The sequence below is a fragment of the Microcaecilia unicolor genome, chromosome 9 (genome assembly GCF_901765095.1).
Source record: "Microcaecilia unicolor chromosome 9, aMicUni1.1, whole genome shotgun sequence".
NCBI lineage: Eukaryota > Metazoa > Chordata > Amphibia > Gymnophiona > Siphonopidae > Microcaecilia > Microcaecilia unicolor.
This window is the reverse complement of record NC_044039.1, coordinates 23,394,122-23,410,073: the sequence shown is the minus strand read 5'-3', so window position 1 is coordinate 23,410,073 and position 15,952 is coordinate 23,394,122. Positions and strand designations below refer to the sequence as shown.

At 47.1% G+C, this 15,952-nt stretch overlaps 1 protein-coding gene across 1 annotated transcript in view; it reads left to right on the top strand.

The window, feature by feature from the left end:
- LOC115477709 (uncharacterized protein C3orf20-like) overlaps positions 1-15,952 on the top strand; it is a 51,785-nt gene that overhangs the window by 3,727 nt on the left and 32,106 nt on the right. The window contains exons 2-5 of the mRNA XM_030214762.1: positions 3,418-3,538; positions 7,655-7,786; positions 10,291-10,401; positions 12,613-12,766. Coding sequence (XP_030070622.1) covers positions 3,418-3,538; positions 7,655-7,786; positions 10,291-10,401; positions 12,613-12,766 — 518 coding nt within the window. The remainder of the gene's footprint in view (positions 1-3,417; positions 3,539-7,654; positions 7,787-10,290; positions 10,402-12,612; positions 12,767-15,952) is intronic.

The following is a 15,952-nucleotide window of genomic DNA, read 5'->3' as shown; positions in this document are numbered from 1 at the left end:
TTGCAAGGTGTGATTCGTATTTGTAGATTTGGAGCACTAAGTTCCACCATTCCTGGTAGGTGGCTTGGTGCAAGGCAGTGGCGTAGCCACAGGTGGGCCTGGGTGGGCCGGGGCCCACCCACCTAGGGCTCAGGCCCATCCAACAGTAGCACATGGTAATGAAAATGCTGCTCTCCAAAATACTGGCACCTTCGCATGCTCAGTTTTCAGCGCATGCCTGCTGCAGACTACCAAGGTGGAGACTGGACAGGAGCATTTTCCCACCAGCTGAGATACGTTTTTGATGTAGGGGTGGTGGAGAGAACATTTGGTGCCCACCCACTTCTTGCCTAGGCCCACCCAAAATCTGCTGTCTGGCTACGCCCCTGGTGCAAGGATTTCCAATGCGAGAAAGTTACCTTCAATGCTAAAGATGGTGCTCACAAGAGACCCTTCACTATGCCCAAGTGTTTACTGCAGTTCCATGGCCTGGTGCCTAAAATATAGGAGCATCTCTGTTACACGAGGCACTTAGAGGGTCCATTTACAAAAGCGCGCTGAAAAATGGCTTGCGCTACTGTAGTTTTGGGCGCAACGCCAAATCCATTTTTCAGCGCGCCTGTAAAAAAGGCCTCTTTTTTTTTGGCCAAAAATGGATGTGCGGCAAAATGAAATTTGCCGCACGTCCATTTTGGGTCTGAGACCTTACCGCCAGCCATAGACCTAGTGGTAAAGAATCTGGGCGGTAATGACCTATGCGCTTCAAATGCCACTTGGCGTGCGTCCATTACGTGCGCCAAAAAATAAAAATATTTTTCAGACGCTTGTAGCGGACGTGCACCAAAATTGAAATTACCGCAAGGGCCACGCGGTAACCGGGCCGTAACTCCAATTCGGTGTGTGTTCAGCGTGCGTAGGTGCCTATGCGGCTTAGTAAAAGGGGGCCCTTACTTTCCTTTGGAGAATAAATTCCAAATAAGTGCCTTTTTGGCACTCCACATGTGTCTTTTGGAACATCCAGACATACATGCTCTACCAAAACTACGCCTCCAAGAACACCTGCACATAGGTTACTTAAAAAGAGGTTCAATCTTGCGGTGTGTCTACTTCTTACACATGTATGTAGCCATGTAATTTGATAAAAGGCCATGTGACACATGGTTTACATGTGGAAAAAGCTTTATAAAAGGAACAGTTCCTGCTCCTTCAATCATAGCCGCCGAGAGGGGGGGGGGCGGGGGGACAAAATTCCCCGGACCCGGGCCTCCAAATGCAAATGAAGAACCACATATGTAAAAGACAGGAGTGGCCAAGAAATAGATTGGTTTGCAAATTTTGGTTATCAGGGGCAGCAAACACCTTTTTGGCGGGGGAGGGGGGGTGGGAACTAATCTTCAATGCTGGTCCTCAGTCTCCCATTTAGGGCAAAAAGTTGGCTGAGCCAAGGCTTCCCAGACCTACCCATTCTGCTGCTTAGCCAGACCTGTTTTTCACTTTTGGGGACTAGGAGGAGTGGCCTAGTGGTTAGGGTGGTGGGCTTTGGTCCTGGGGAACTGAGTTAGATTCCCACTTCAGGCACAGGCAGCTCCTTGTGACTCTGTGCAAGTCACTTAACCCTCCATTGCCCCAGGTACAAATAAGTACCTGTATATACTATGTAAACCCCACAGAAAGGCAGCATATCAAGTCCCAGTTCCTTTTCCCTATTTCAGATTCTACATGGAATGTTGCTACTATTGGAGATTCTAGATGGAATGTTGCTACTATTGAGATTCTGTTGCTACTAATTGAGATTCTACATGGAATGTTAATGTTGCTATTCCACTAGCAACATTCTATGTAGGAGCCTGCCTTTGCAGCCGCGCAGGCTTCTGTTTCTGTGAGTCTGACGTCCTGCACGTACGTGCAGGACGTCAGACTCACAGAAACAGAAGCCTGTGCGGCTGCAAGGGCAGGCTTCTACATGGAATGTTGCTAGTGGAGGAGTGGCCTAGTGGTTAGGGTGGTGGACGTCAGACGCACAGAAACAGAAGCCTGCGCGGCTGCAAGGGCAGGCTTCTACATGGAATGTTGCTAGTGGAGGAGTGGCCTAGTGGTTAGAGTGGTGGACTTTGGTGCTGAGGAACTGAGTGCAATTCCCACTTCAGGCAAGTCACTTAACCCTCCATTGCCCCAGGTACAAATAAGTATCTGTATACAATATGTAAGCCACATTGAGCCTGCCATGAGTGGGAAAGCACAGGGTACAAATGTAACAAAAATAAAATAAAAAAGCAAATGATTTTATAATAGAAAATAAGAAGTCATAAATACTGGTGCATGAATAATGTTTCTTTACCTGCTTTCAGAATGTGTGAGAAGACCTAACAGGTGATAGAAATGACAGACTGTATCATAACTGCATGGCATAAGTCAACAGTTTCCGAACCCGTCCTGCTGACCCCACAACCAGTCGGGTTTTCAAGATATCCATATCAAATATGCATACGATAAAATCTGCATATGCTGAGTCTCCAATATTTCCAAATTGATCTCATGCATATTCATTGGGATAGCTTGAGTAGAGAGGTGTGGTAGTCGTGTTAGTCCACCTTTAAAGGTAATCAATAGAAATAAAACAAAATAAAACGTGGAAAAGAAAATAAGATGATACCTTTTTTATTGGACATAACTTAATCATCTTCCAATGTGTTATATATCATTCCGTGTAAAAAAATGCAACGAAGGCTGCTAAATTGGAGAAACAAGTCAGATGCTAAAGAAGAGATTTAATTTACATAGACACCATATGAAAAATGCTAGTACTAATAAAGATATCACACCTGTGGGCAGCACTTTACAAAACCAGAACACTGTACCAGTGACTTCATGGTAAGAATCCTGAAAGGGAACTTTAAAACAATACAGGAACGTAAGACCTTTGAAGTCAGAATGATTACATATTTTGACACCCACCAGACAGCACTTAACAAAGATCTGGGTTTTCTAGAAATTGTACTGCTTTGTCACCCTCCTGTCTCCATGCATATCTCCCTGTCCCTCTTCCTGTCTCTCACCTATCCACCCCCATCCTGTTAGACTGTCACTGGAATCCTTTGATGTTTCACTTATATATACTGTCATCTACCAACATTTGCTTATTTCCGATCTGACGAAGAAGGGCAACCTTCGAAAGCTAATTGGGATAGCTTGAAAGCCCAAATGATGGAAAGGTTCCTCAAACAGGTTTTGTAGGGCTTGCTAAAAAAGCATTGTGTGACACTCATCAGGGAAAACATGGTACTTCTGGTGACTCTGGTGCTGTTTTCCCCCTTCCCTAGTGTTCCCTTCCAATCTCTTTTAATCCTCTTCTTGAACTTTGTTTTCCAGCTGTAAATCTCCCTCTTCTACAACATCAAGCCATTGTATAAACAAGCTTCATGTTTCTTTTGTTTTCAGTAAGGTTATAGTACTGATGTTTAACCAAGAAGGAGGGATGACAATGGATAAGGAAGGAGAGGTAACAAAGGAATGGAGATGGCCCCTGACTGGGAGGCTTAGTGAGTCCGTGGTCATGCAGGTAATTAGTATTTCTCTTTGCCGCACTTTTGGTTTGGATCTGTCATTTTTTTTTCAAAAACATTTACTCTATTTCAAATTATCAACAACAAGATTTCTAATATTTTATAAATGCTCGTCTTTCCCTCGCTGTTATTCTCTTAAAGAGAACTGTTCAATTGTGTTTATAAGTGTTGTGTTAATTTTATTATGAACGTTATGTTGTAACTTGCTTAGAAGTATTATGATAGGTGAGATATAAATATTTTAATAGTAATTTAAAGCAGAATTAGCTTTTCTTTAAAATATTATCACACCTGACCCATAAACTGGCATGTAGGTTTGAGGCAGGATCCTATCAAAATAGATGAGAGGGCACAGAGACTGCCACCCAGTAAAAAAAAAAAGGGGGGGGGTTAACATTTTAAAAATACCAGGACTATCCTGTTTTTTCTTATACCCAGGGAACAGTAGAACTGGAATATTGATCGTTTATTAAAATTTGATATACCGCCTAACTTGTAAAAGCAAAACAAAATGGTTTACAATACATTAAATATAACTAAACAATAGTTTCCACGTGTTGAAAATGTATTAAATTACATAGATGTTTACGCCAAAGGAAAAAATGGCCTCACAGAGCTCCTGGATTAATGCAATCTAATAGAGCTGAAACGGATTTTTATATGATCCTCTGTTCATCATTGGCCATAAAAAAAAACTTTCGAGAGTGCTATACATTCGATAACTGGCACTGTAGCAATTCAAATGCTATTTATTATATCCACAGTAACAGTGTTGTGCAAAAAATATTTTTTTTAAGGCTCTCAAATATGCTGAGCTGAAATGTGTAGACAATTCATACGATTGAAAGATCACTTATCTTTCAATTTCTCTTGCTGCCGACACTGTAGCTTCTGTTGGTAGAGCTAATTTTTTCTCCACTCGCCCCAAGCCGACGATGGCCAGCGTTTCGTGCCACTGCCTCAGGGTCAAGGTGGTGGATCAACTTTGAAATTGGCTCTAGTCAAGCTATTCTCTGTCTCTCAACACCCTGAGGCAGTGGAACGAAACGCTGGCCATCGTCGGCTTGGGACGAGGGGAGAAAAAATGAGCTCTACCAACAGAAGCTACAGTGTCGGCAGCAAGAGAACTTGAAAGATAAGTAATCTTTCAATCGTATGAATTGTCTACACATTTCAGCTCAGTATATTTGAGAGCCTTAAAAAAATTTTTTTTTTGCACAACACTGTTACTGTGGATATAATAAATAGTATTTGAATTGTTACAGTGCCAGTTATCGAATGTATAGCACTCTCGAAGGTATTTTATGGCCAATGATGAACAGAGGATCATATAAAGTTCCCTTTCAGCTCTATTTGATTGCATTAATCCAGGAGCTCTGTGAGGCCATTTTTTCCTTCAGTGTAAACATCTATGTAATTTAACACGTGGAAACTATCGTTTAGTTATATCTAATGATTGTGTATTGTTCCACACCGAGATTCGATCTTATTTAGTGGTTACAATACATTAAAAGCATAACTCCATACTATGAACAGGAAAGTCACAGGCAAACCAAGAGGTTATTAATAGAACAACTCACATTCATTCTGCAACTACATTGCTGTCCTCTCACCTCCTGCCAACAGAAAAGCCAGTCTTATGTATTGGTAAAAGCGTGCTCAAAACACGATTCGTGTTGAGTCCATCTTATTTTGAAAAAAGCTACTGATGTGAACTCTGAGTCCATTGGTTGTTTGCTTTGCGTCATCCTTGTGTTTTGCCTGCTGGTTTGCTTGACGTTTCATACCCCATCTCTCTACCAGCGCTGAGATTGATGGCAGGCAAAGAACAGCCATGTTCCCTGCCTAGATCACATCACCACGGACAGACAGTATAATTACAGATCTGCCAAATCTCCTGCTTTTAGTGGGAGGCTCCCGCTTTTGCAGATCATCTCCTGTATGCCCTTTGAGGAGCTGGGATCTCCTGCTGAGCGGCCTCTCCTTCCAGCAGCAGCAACAGAAGAGGCCTTCCTAAAACATCTCCTGCTGCCGCTGGTCCCGCTAAATGCCATTGTGGCAGGGTTGCCAGGTGGAAAATTTTTTTCCCACCCAAACGAGCCCAAAACCAGCCCAAAACCCGCCCAAAGTCAAACCCCGCCCCTGACACCCCCACCCCCGCCATCATCAACCCCGCCCCCGCCGTCATCAACCCCGCCCCGCCTCTTTCATCACTGCCCCGCCTCCCCGTCATCGGCCCCGCCCAGAACGTCACTAACCCCGCCCAAAATGTCACTAACCCCGCCCAAAACGCCATTAGCCCCGCCCCGACGGCCCAAAAAAACTGCAAAAAAACCGCGAAAGACCCCAAAACAAGCCCAAAAAACCGCAACCCGCCGCGGGCAAAAATTTCCCGCGGCGGGTCACGGAAAACCGCCCAATTGGGCGGGAAAACCGCCCACCTGGCAACACTGCATTGTGGGTGTGGATGGGCGGAGTTGTGGGTGGGGCTGGGTGGAGTTATGGGTGGGGCGGAGTTATGGGCAAAGTGGGGTAGGTCCTAAATCTCCCATATAAGAGATCAGCCCCCCTTGGCAGCTCTGTAATTAGCTGCTAACTAAGAATAAACCAACTGCCTCAAAGTGGTTGCTGCTAAATATTTACAATACTAGTAAAAAAAAGGCCCGTTTCTGAAGGCAAGGAAACGGGCCCAAGGCAGGCAATTTCTCCCCCCCCCCCCCCCCCCCGTGCTGGCAAAAACCACCCCCCGCCACGGCACCACCGTTGTGGACTACCTGTGCTGATGGAGGACCCAAACCCCCGACAGCCGAAGTGCTGTTGTGCCCTTCACGTTGTTCATCTTCTCTGGAAGTTCCTCTGCGTCAAAGAAACTTCCAGAGAAGATGAACAACGCGAAGGGCACAACAGCACTTCAGCTGTCGGGGGTTTGGGTCCCCCGTCAGCACAAGTAGTCCAGAACGGTGGCGGGGGGCGGTTTTCGGCGGGCCGGGGGGGGTCGAGGGGGCCGTAGCGTGGGGGGTGACAGATGATTCCGAGGCAGGGGGAGGAGTAGGGAAACACGCTGAGCGTGTTTCCCTACTCCTCCCCTTGCCTTGGAATCAGCTGTCCTGACGTCAGTGACGTCAGTGCATGTCTGCCTAGGAGACCACCACCTCCAGGGAGCCATGGTCCCAAGCACAAAACGTTGGAGGTGAGAATTATTATATAGGATGTTGACTTCCCTTTGGTGAGCCACATGGCCTCCAGGTTATTTTGTCAGCTTGTGAAAGATTAGACGTTTGTGAATATGGCTCAGTATAATGAAGTCAATTGCTCCAGCCCAGTTAAACCTCACTAAGCTGGCCATCCGGCATTATTCAGTGGCATTTAAGTGGTTATTGCTGCTGTATATTACAGCGACTGCCCAAGTACTGTCTAGTTGGTGCTGGGATGGTCCAGTGGTGGAGCTTGGGCAGAGGTCACACTTAACCAGTTAGCGGCGATTTTCAGTCCACTAACTAATTAAGCGCATAAAATTAGGACAGCAAGAAGGCTTGGATTTGGTCGTTTCTAAGATGGGCGTCCTCGGTTTCCATTATTGCCGAAAACCGGGGATGACCATCTCTAAGGTCGACCATCTCAACATTTAAGTCGACCATCTCTAAGGTCGACCTAAATGTTGAGATTTGGGCGTCCCCAACCGTATTATCGAAACGAAAGATGGACACCCATCTTGTTTCGATAATACGGGTTTCCCCGCCCCTTCACGGGGCCGTAACTAATTAACTAATTAAACGCATAAAATTAGGACAGCAAGAAGGCTGCCCTATCTTTATCCACCCCGCTAACCGGTCACCAGTCTGAATATTGTCTGATGCCCAGTTTACTTAAAGATGACTGAACATTTCCAGATATTCAATGACACCGTCCGGACATGGCCTGGCATTGAACAGGCGATGTTAATTCAGCCCACGGCAATTCATCGCTTATAAACTGCTGAGCACCATGGGCTGAATATCGAGCCCTAAAAAATGAGCTGTCACATAGTGCCATTTTTTCCAGGATTTTGAGCGCCTGTCCCTAAATTTCCTTCCTCCAATGAATATGTACCTTGTTGGTTCTGTTTCTTGTAGGTTAATGAATACATTACAGTGAGAATTGCAGGGCAGTTTGCCATCAGCCTAATCTTTAAATGCCAACAGGAGAGCATAAGGTTATCTGTCTCCTCACTGCAGGGTGGGGTGCCCCAACAGTCGGAGGAACAGGTAGGAGCTATTTATTTTAAGCCTGCCTCGGACTGGTACACACTTTTTCAGATACCGGGCACTGCTTTCATAAAGCTTTTGCTCTTTACGGTTACTCTTTCCCTCCCATCATTTATACATACTTTTTTTTTTCCCCACATCTCTCTCTGTATATATGATAATCCTGTCTGTAGAGTTGTCTGTTACTGACGTTAGAGGGATCCTGTGGCACCAATATTACACATATGATGTGAACACCGACTGTGAGCTCAGTAGTTTAGGGAGGAATTTTTCCAAATGTGGGGGGGGGGGGGGGAGGAGAGGGGGGCTAAGTCATTGTTTTGCATTACCCAACAGAATGCTCAAGTGGAGGAGAATCGCAGCAGGAAGCAGGCAGCAATGAGTGGCTGAGAAGCCCTGGAAGTGGAGGAGGAGAGAGCATCCCAGAGAGAGGAGGAATCGGAGATCAAAATCGACCAAAGTTACTGGATCACTGACCACTAAGCAGGGGCGGACTGAGAGTGATCTGGGACCCCCCCCCCCCCCACATCGCTGCGCTGCCACACCCCCTACTGCCGCAGCTGCTGCCCTCCTTTCACACACCACAGCAGGGGCGTAGCCAGACAGCCAATTTTGGGTGGGCCTGAGTCCAAGGTGGGTGGGCATGCATGAAAACTAAGCCTGTGAACAGGGGCTGGTGTTGGTTTCAGCTTGAGGCAAGTGCTGCCAGCTGCCATTTGAAAGAGCACTGGCTGCCTGAGAAGGAGGAAATCTTCAGCTGATGGGGTTTGAGGACCTCTGCAAGCCATAGCAAGAGTGCACAATTTTGGGTGGGCCAGAGTCCAAATAGGGTGGGCCATGGCCATACCACTGCACCACAATCCCCATGAAAAGGCTAGTGAATTCATGGAATGGCCTCCCAGTGGAAACGGTGGAGTTGAAAACGGTATCTGAATTCAAGAGAGCGTGGGATAAGTACATAGGATCTCTAAGGGAGTGATAGGGAGAGTAGATGGCATGGATGGGCAGACTGGATAGGCCATATGGTCTTTATCTGCCTGTGTTTTTCAGTTTCTTTGTTTAGAGTTTGTCTAACTTATCAGGCACATAAATCGTGTGAATGCTATTTTTAGTGGTCCTTATTGAAAAGGGTAGAATATTTGGTGGGGGGCAGAGGCTACTAGGAAGAGGTCACAGCAGCAGTTCTGGTTCTGTTATGTTGGGGCCATTGAAATTCACTTTTGTTTTTGTGTTGGGAATGGGGTGTTATGTATGTAGAGGAGAGGCAGGGCCAGGGCTGGGGAAAGATGCTCAAAATCCTGTCCCTGTGGGCACATGAGAAATAAATCTGTTCATGACTTTGATAATGATTTATTGCCATGGAATTACATTCTAAAGCAGGGAATGGTATTAGCCAGTATTATCACCAAACTGGTCCAAACCTTACATAGTAACATAGTAGATGACGGCAGAAAAAGACCTGCACGGTCCATCCAGTCTGCCCAACAAAAACTCATACGTGCTACTTTTTGTGTATACCCTACTTTGATTTGTACCTGTCCTCTTCAGGGCACAGACCATATAAGTCTGCCCAGCACTATCCCCGCCTCCCAACCACCAGCCCCGTCTCCCGCCACCGGCTCTGGCACAGACCATACAAGTCTGCCCAGCACTATCCCTGCCTCCCACCACCGGCTCTGGCACAGAGCGGCAGAGAAATCTGACTAGTCCAATGACACCAATACCAAAAGGAGTGGTGAGCCTGGGACAATTCAGCATGCAAATTCCAAAGCCAAAAACCGTGAAACCAAAAAACAGACAATATACGGAAACCAGGGACAATACAAAGCTAGAATGACGAGCCAGAATCCATTCAGACAAATCCCAGGCTGCAATCGTCCCAGAAAAATGTTGGATTGATTGAGCAGGACAAAAGGAAAGATAACACGTAAGAATAATTTCACCTTCCTTATCATCCTCCTAGACCAGTCCACATTTATAGTATGTACCCAAGCTTATCCCTCAGAGCAGGAGGAACACTAGGACCCCTCTAAAAATGGCCCCGTCAAAGGCACTATCCCCTCTGACCAAAACATCTATCTTATAGTGTTTAATGGAAAATGCAACAATGACCACATTGCTGCCCTGCAGATAGCTTCTGGAGAAATTGTTCTGGTCTTTGCTCAGGAGGCCACCAGTGACCTAATCAAATGCACCCTGAGCACTTCTGATACCAGTTTATAATTCTGCATATAGGGTATATCAGGCAGTGGAATTCTTCCTTAGCAAGGAGTCTGACAACACAGAAGGCTGTTTCTCTAATTTTAAAAAAGTACATAACGTAAATCTTATAGAAATCTTTAGGGCATTCTTGAAGGTCCTTGGGGTTTCTAATGATTATATTATAAATCATTTGAGTTTGGGATGGAAAAGCTGAAGAGCCAGTCCAAAGGCCGACAATGCCGTGCAGGAGAATTAGGTTTGATTCCCAACCTTAATTTTTGCTCCTGATTTCATTTTGGCAGGAACTGCTACTCACCAATGAAAACTTTACATCCAGGGCAGCTAAGCAACTAGCCAAAGGGAACAGAAAAAAGCCCAAAGAGAAGGAGGCAAAGAAGCCAGTTAAGAAGGAGGTAAGTTAATGAGCACATGGATTTCTTAAATTGGAAGGCATTTACCAGTGAGGTAAAGAGAGCCCTCCTTGGAACCTTCTCGGTGTCCACCTACAAGTCTGAGAGGATCACGTACCCCTCTGTTTACTAAGTTGCGCTAGCGGCTGCCGTGCGCTAATGCCGACACAGCCCTTTCACTTTGAACGGGCTGTGTCTGCGTTGCCGCCTGGCAGCCGCTAGCGCGGTTTAGTAAACAGGGGGGTTAGATTGTAACTGGTCAGTATTCAGTCTGCGGCGTTCAGTATTTTTTTTAAAAATGCTGATCGTTGTGGGTAGAATTTGCCCAGGATATTCAATATAAGTGATCCTCTCAGACCTGTAGGAGCTACTTCGGCATTTACCAGCTGCCGAGTCTTATGTGAATCCTGGCTGACGTTCAACACTAGGCCTGCATCAGGAAGAGTCAGCAGTACCAAGATACAGAAGGAAAATCGTGGGGCTGGCCACGGGCAACCTGGAAGATACGTTTGAAGCAATGACCTTGATGTTTATTTCAAGCCCATCCAACAAGGCTGTTTCTGTTCATCAGAGTTACAACTGTGTCTTGGTACTGCTGACTCCTGACGCAGGCCTAGTGCTGAAACACAGCCGTGTCGAGGCTTCTGTGCCATGGATTGATGTTATGTGGTATCATTGACTCCTCTCATCATAGACTAAATGTTTTAAATAAAGACTGAATGATGTGAGACTCACACTCTCCATTATTTGTTGTCTTTCCTTTTCATCCACGTCAGAAGAAAAGTGCACCATTTTTGAAGTTCAAACCTCTTTAGTCATTTTTAACAATATAAACAAACAACCAAAACCAAAAGCATCCAAACAGTTCTAAAAGATTACACTCCAGACATGTAATTATCCTGTAATTCCCGCTTGCGATGTTTGTCCTTACTCAATTCTCTCTTGTCCTCTGCCCTCTTTTTGTATCTACGAAAAAGACTAAATTCCACTGTTGAGCTCCAGCGAGTGAAGATGTATCCTTTCAGTTCCTAATGATCAATGTAAGCATTGTGGATGGTAGAAAATCCAGATGTTGAGCACATCCCTTTGGCAATGAGCCTCCCAGACCCACAGATTTCCAAATCTAAATCTTATAGGTTAAACTCTCTCTGAACGAGGCAGTAGATGTTTGACTCTATCCCATACTTCAAACCAAAAAGTTTGTAAATGGGAGCAAGCATATTTCACGCGTTCAAAGGTTTCAACTGCCACCTTACACATCTGGCGTCTATCATCAGTGTCACATCTTTGAGCTTCGAGAACTTATAAGACATCCAATGGGCTGTATGTAGTAACAAATTAAAAACCTGCCAGATGGATACTGTCTATAAGGCTAGCCAGATCCTCCATTTTTTCACGTCCAATTCCAGCATCTTTCCAGACTTTACATCTCTCAGAAGTCTGAGCTTGGAGCACCTTTTTTTTTTTTTTTGTTACATTTGTACCCCACGCTTTCCCACTCATGGCAGGCTCAATGCGGCTTACATGGGGCAATGGAGGGTTAAGTGACTTGCCCAGAGTCACAAGGAGTTGCCTGTGCCTGAAGTGGGAATCAAACTCAGTTCCTCAGGACCAAAGTCCACCACCCTAACCACTAGGCCACTCCTCCACTGTTGCTACTATTGGAGATTCTACATGGAATGTTGCTATTCCACTAGCAACATTCCATGTAGAAGTCGGCCCTTGTAGATCACCAATGTGGCTGCGCAGGCTTCTGCTTGTCTGCTTGTCTGACGTCCTGCACGTACGTGCAGGACATCAGACTCACAGAAACAGAAGCCTGTGCAGCCTTCTACATGGAAATGTTGCTAGTGGAATAGCAACATTCCATGTAGAATCTCCAATAGTATCTATTTTATTTTTGTTACATTTGTACTCCACGCTTTCCCACTCATGGCAGGCTCAATGCGGCTTACATGGGGCAATGGAGGGTTAAGTGTCTTGCCCAGAGTCACAAGGAGCTGCCTGTGCCTGAAGTGGGAATCGAACTCAGTTCCTCAGTTCCCCAGGACCAAAGTCCACCACCCTAACCACTAGGCCACTCCTCCACCTTATAAAATTTTGAAATTTCGTGCTGCTCAGAGCTCAGTTTCTCAAGTATCTTCAGCAGGCGCCAGTCCGTCTCTTAGCCCCATTTTTAATTATTACCTTTTCTGCCTTTCATATATTCAACAGTTGGCACAGTCCGAGCTGGTGAAGACCCTTGAAATACCTGAGGTGGACATAGGCCCTGCAAATGATTTGAGCACAATCACGGAACTGAGAAAACTGCAGAGAAAGGCCAAGAACATTCTAGATGATTGGATGGAGCACTACCGAATAGCTGCCGGTTAGTTCCTCCAGCACATGGGGGCGCTCTTACTCTAGTATTGGAAATGGAGTCTGTAGCACAGTAGGGAGAGCAGCAAGCCAAACCACCATGAGGGTGGAGGTACACAAATTCCTACGAAAAGTAGAATCTGAGGAAAGGGGGAGTAGGAGGAGTAGGCTCGAACAACACTAGTAGGCGACGTAGGTTAGGAACAATCTCTTTATTTAAATATACACTTGACTCAACACAGACGTGTTTCGGCGCTACAAACGCCTTCTTCAGGAGTCTTGTGATATATAAATATACAAATATTACGCTCAAAGAGAGTGAAAGCAAGGCTTCTGCTACAATTGTAATCCACTGTCGATGCAGGAAAAAAAGCTCAACGTATTCAATTGCACTTCTGTGAAGTGTTCCTACTCCCGCACAGTAGGGAGAGTCATGTGGCCTTCTGTTTTCCAAGTTTGAATCTAAGTGTCCCACAACAATTAGCTGTGTTGTTGAATTTTTTTTTTTTTTTGCAACATCCACATGACTGATGAATGACTGCGTGAAGATGAACTACAGTCGTATGTCTCTGCTGTTCTACAGTCATTTCTGTGAATCCTTAAGTCAGGGCTGCTCAACCCAGTCTTCAGGGCGCACCAAGTCAGGCTGGTTCTCAGGATACACACAATGAATATGCATGAGATAGATTTGCATGCACTGCCTCTTTAGTCTGCGGATCTACCTCATGCATATTCATTGTGGATATTTTGAAAACCTGACTGGCTGGGCATGCCCCAAGGACTGGGTTGAGAAGCACCGGCTTAGGGCAGTGTTTCCCCAAGTCTAGTCCTGGAGTCCCGGTTGCCAGTCAGGTTTTCAGGATATCCACAATGAATATGTATGACAGAGATTTGCATATAATGGAGGCAGTCCATGCAAATCAAGTTCATGCATATTCATTGTGGATATCCTGAAAACCTGACTGGCAACCGGTGCTCCAGGACTGGACTTGGGAACCACTGGCTTAGGGCACCTGTTCTTTCAGCTCAGTGATAAGGTCCCTTTTTGGATTGAGAAGTGTTATTGGTTTAGAATTTGATCTCTTCCCGCTAAAGGTACCCAAGATGAGATGCATGCAAGGTTGCAGGCAAAAATCCTAAGATCCCATAGTTTTTCTCCATCTCTTGTGGGAAAAGAAAAAAGTAATAGACTGAAACTGCAGCAAGGGAGATAGAAGTTAATTAGGGAGAATTCTGCGCAATGTAGAATTTCTGTAGAGTTTCCCTCGAGGATAGAATTCTGCCCCAGGACCCAGAGGCGTAGCCAGACCTTGGCGGGAGGGGGGTCCAAAATCAGAGGTGGAGGGGCACAGTTTAGCCTGCCTCCCCCAGCCGCCGACTCCCCTCGCCACTTTCGACCCCCCCATCCCGCCGCTGTCCCCCCACCACCGTTGCTGACCCTCCCCCATCGCTGTTGCTGCCGCCGCCACCAGGTACCTTTGCTGGCGGGGGTCCCCAACCCCGCCCAGCCGAAGTCTTCTTCAGCGCCGGTCAATTCCGGCGCCTTCGTTGTTGATCTGTTTCTGACTCCTGACATCCTCCGTGCACGTCCTGTATGTAGCCTCGTGCACGCAGGACGTCAGGAGTCAGAAACAGATCATCAGCGAAGGCGCCGGAGTGGACCAGCACTGAAGAAGACTTCAGCTGGCGGGGGTTGGGGACCCCCGTCAGCAAAGGTACCTGGTGGCGGTGGTGACGGGGGAGGGGCGGCAGGAGGTCTGTGGCGGGAGGGGGGTCCAAAGTAGAGGGGGCCAGGGCTTAATCTGTGGGGGCCCATGCCCCCATGGCCCCACCTAGCTACGCCCCTGCCAGGACCATAGAGAAGCAGTGACAGTGGCTTGCACGGCTTCCTGTTCTCCTCAACACGGATCATAGAAAGAGGTTGCCTGTCTGGTCACATCACCTTCCTCTGTATAGGTGCCAGTTCTGTGGGTGCTGGGAGTTGTTCAGCACCCCCAATATTGAGCAGGTGCCTTTACTTTGCCCAAGGAGGGGTAACTTATAATTGGTTTAGCACTCCCAATCATTCTGAAAAGTTGGTTGCTATGCTTCTCCCCCCCCCCCACCCCCACCCTGGTGTCCTGATTTGTGCAGACACAGTACAGCCATGGTTCCAGTCAGCAGAGTCTTGGTGGCAGAAGAGAATGTAACTCAATATGCAGGCTGCTCGTCTCCTTATTTTGTCATGTGATCAGGGCCGCAGAGAGACTAAGCCGGGCCTGCAGCAGGGCCACCTCTAGGCCCAGCCCCCCCCCCCCCCCCAGGATCGTCACCACCGCCCCTCCCATGGATTGTCTCTGCCGCCACCCACCACAACTGTAATGCTTTTTCTCTTAGGATGCGCATGCTTGTTTTCAAAACAGAGCCTGCGCGGCCTGAGGGGAAATCAGCCGCTTGGAAGGCAATGCGGCAGACTGTGAAGAAGAGCAGCGCTGGAGGAAAATCCCCACCAGTCCCCCGCCAGTCTGCTGTGTCTGCTCCTCCAGGTCCTCCCCAGCCTCCAGGGGGGATCCGGCACCGGAGTTTTCTCTCTCTTGCTCCTGTTGGGACGTGATCACCCGGTTTCCATCAGGAGCAGGAGAGAGAGAGACCCCGATGCCAGGCCCCCCTTGGGGTCCCAGGCCCGGGGAATTTTGCCTCCTCCCCTCGGCAGCCATGCAAGTGATCAGCATGGCATGAAACCAAGAGCAAGTTACAATTGTGTGCTGAGGGGGTGGGGAGAGAGAGAGAGAAACAACCAGGTGATGCCAAGGGGGTGGGGACAGACAGCAATCTGAGGGATGTATAACATGTGCTGGGGGGAATAGAGAGCAAAGTTGCCAGGTGGGCGGTTTTACTGCCCAATTGGGCAGGTTTTCGCCAGCGGCGGTGGGAAAATTTCGCCGGCCGCGGGATGCAGTTTTTTGGGCGGTTTTCCCGTCGCCGCTGTGCGAGTTCGGCGGTTTTTTCCGGGGCTTCTATTGGTCCAATTCGGTCCAATAGAAGCTTTTCTGGGGCTTCTATTGGTCCAATTTGCTCCAATAGAAGCTTTTCCGGGGCTTCTATTGGTCCAAATTGGACCAATAGAAGCCTTTCAGGGGCGGGGTGACGTCAGGGATGACGTAGGGGGCAGGGTTAGTGACGTGGGAAGCAGGGTTAGTGACGCGGGGGCAGGGTT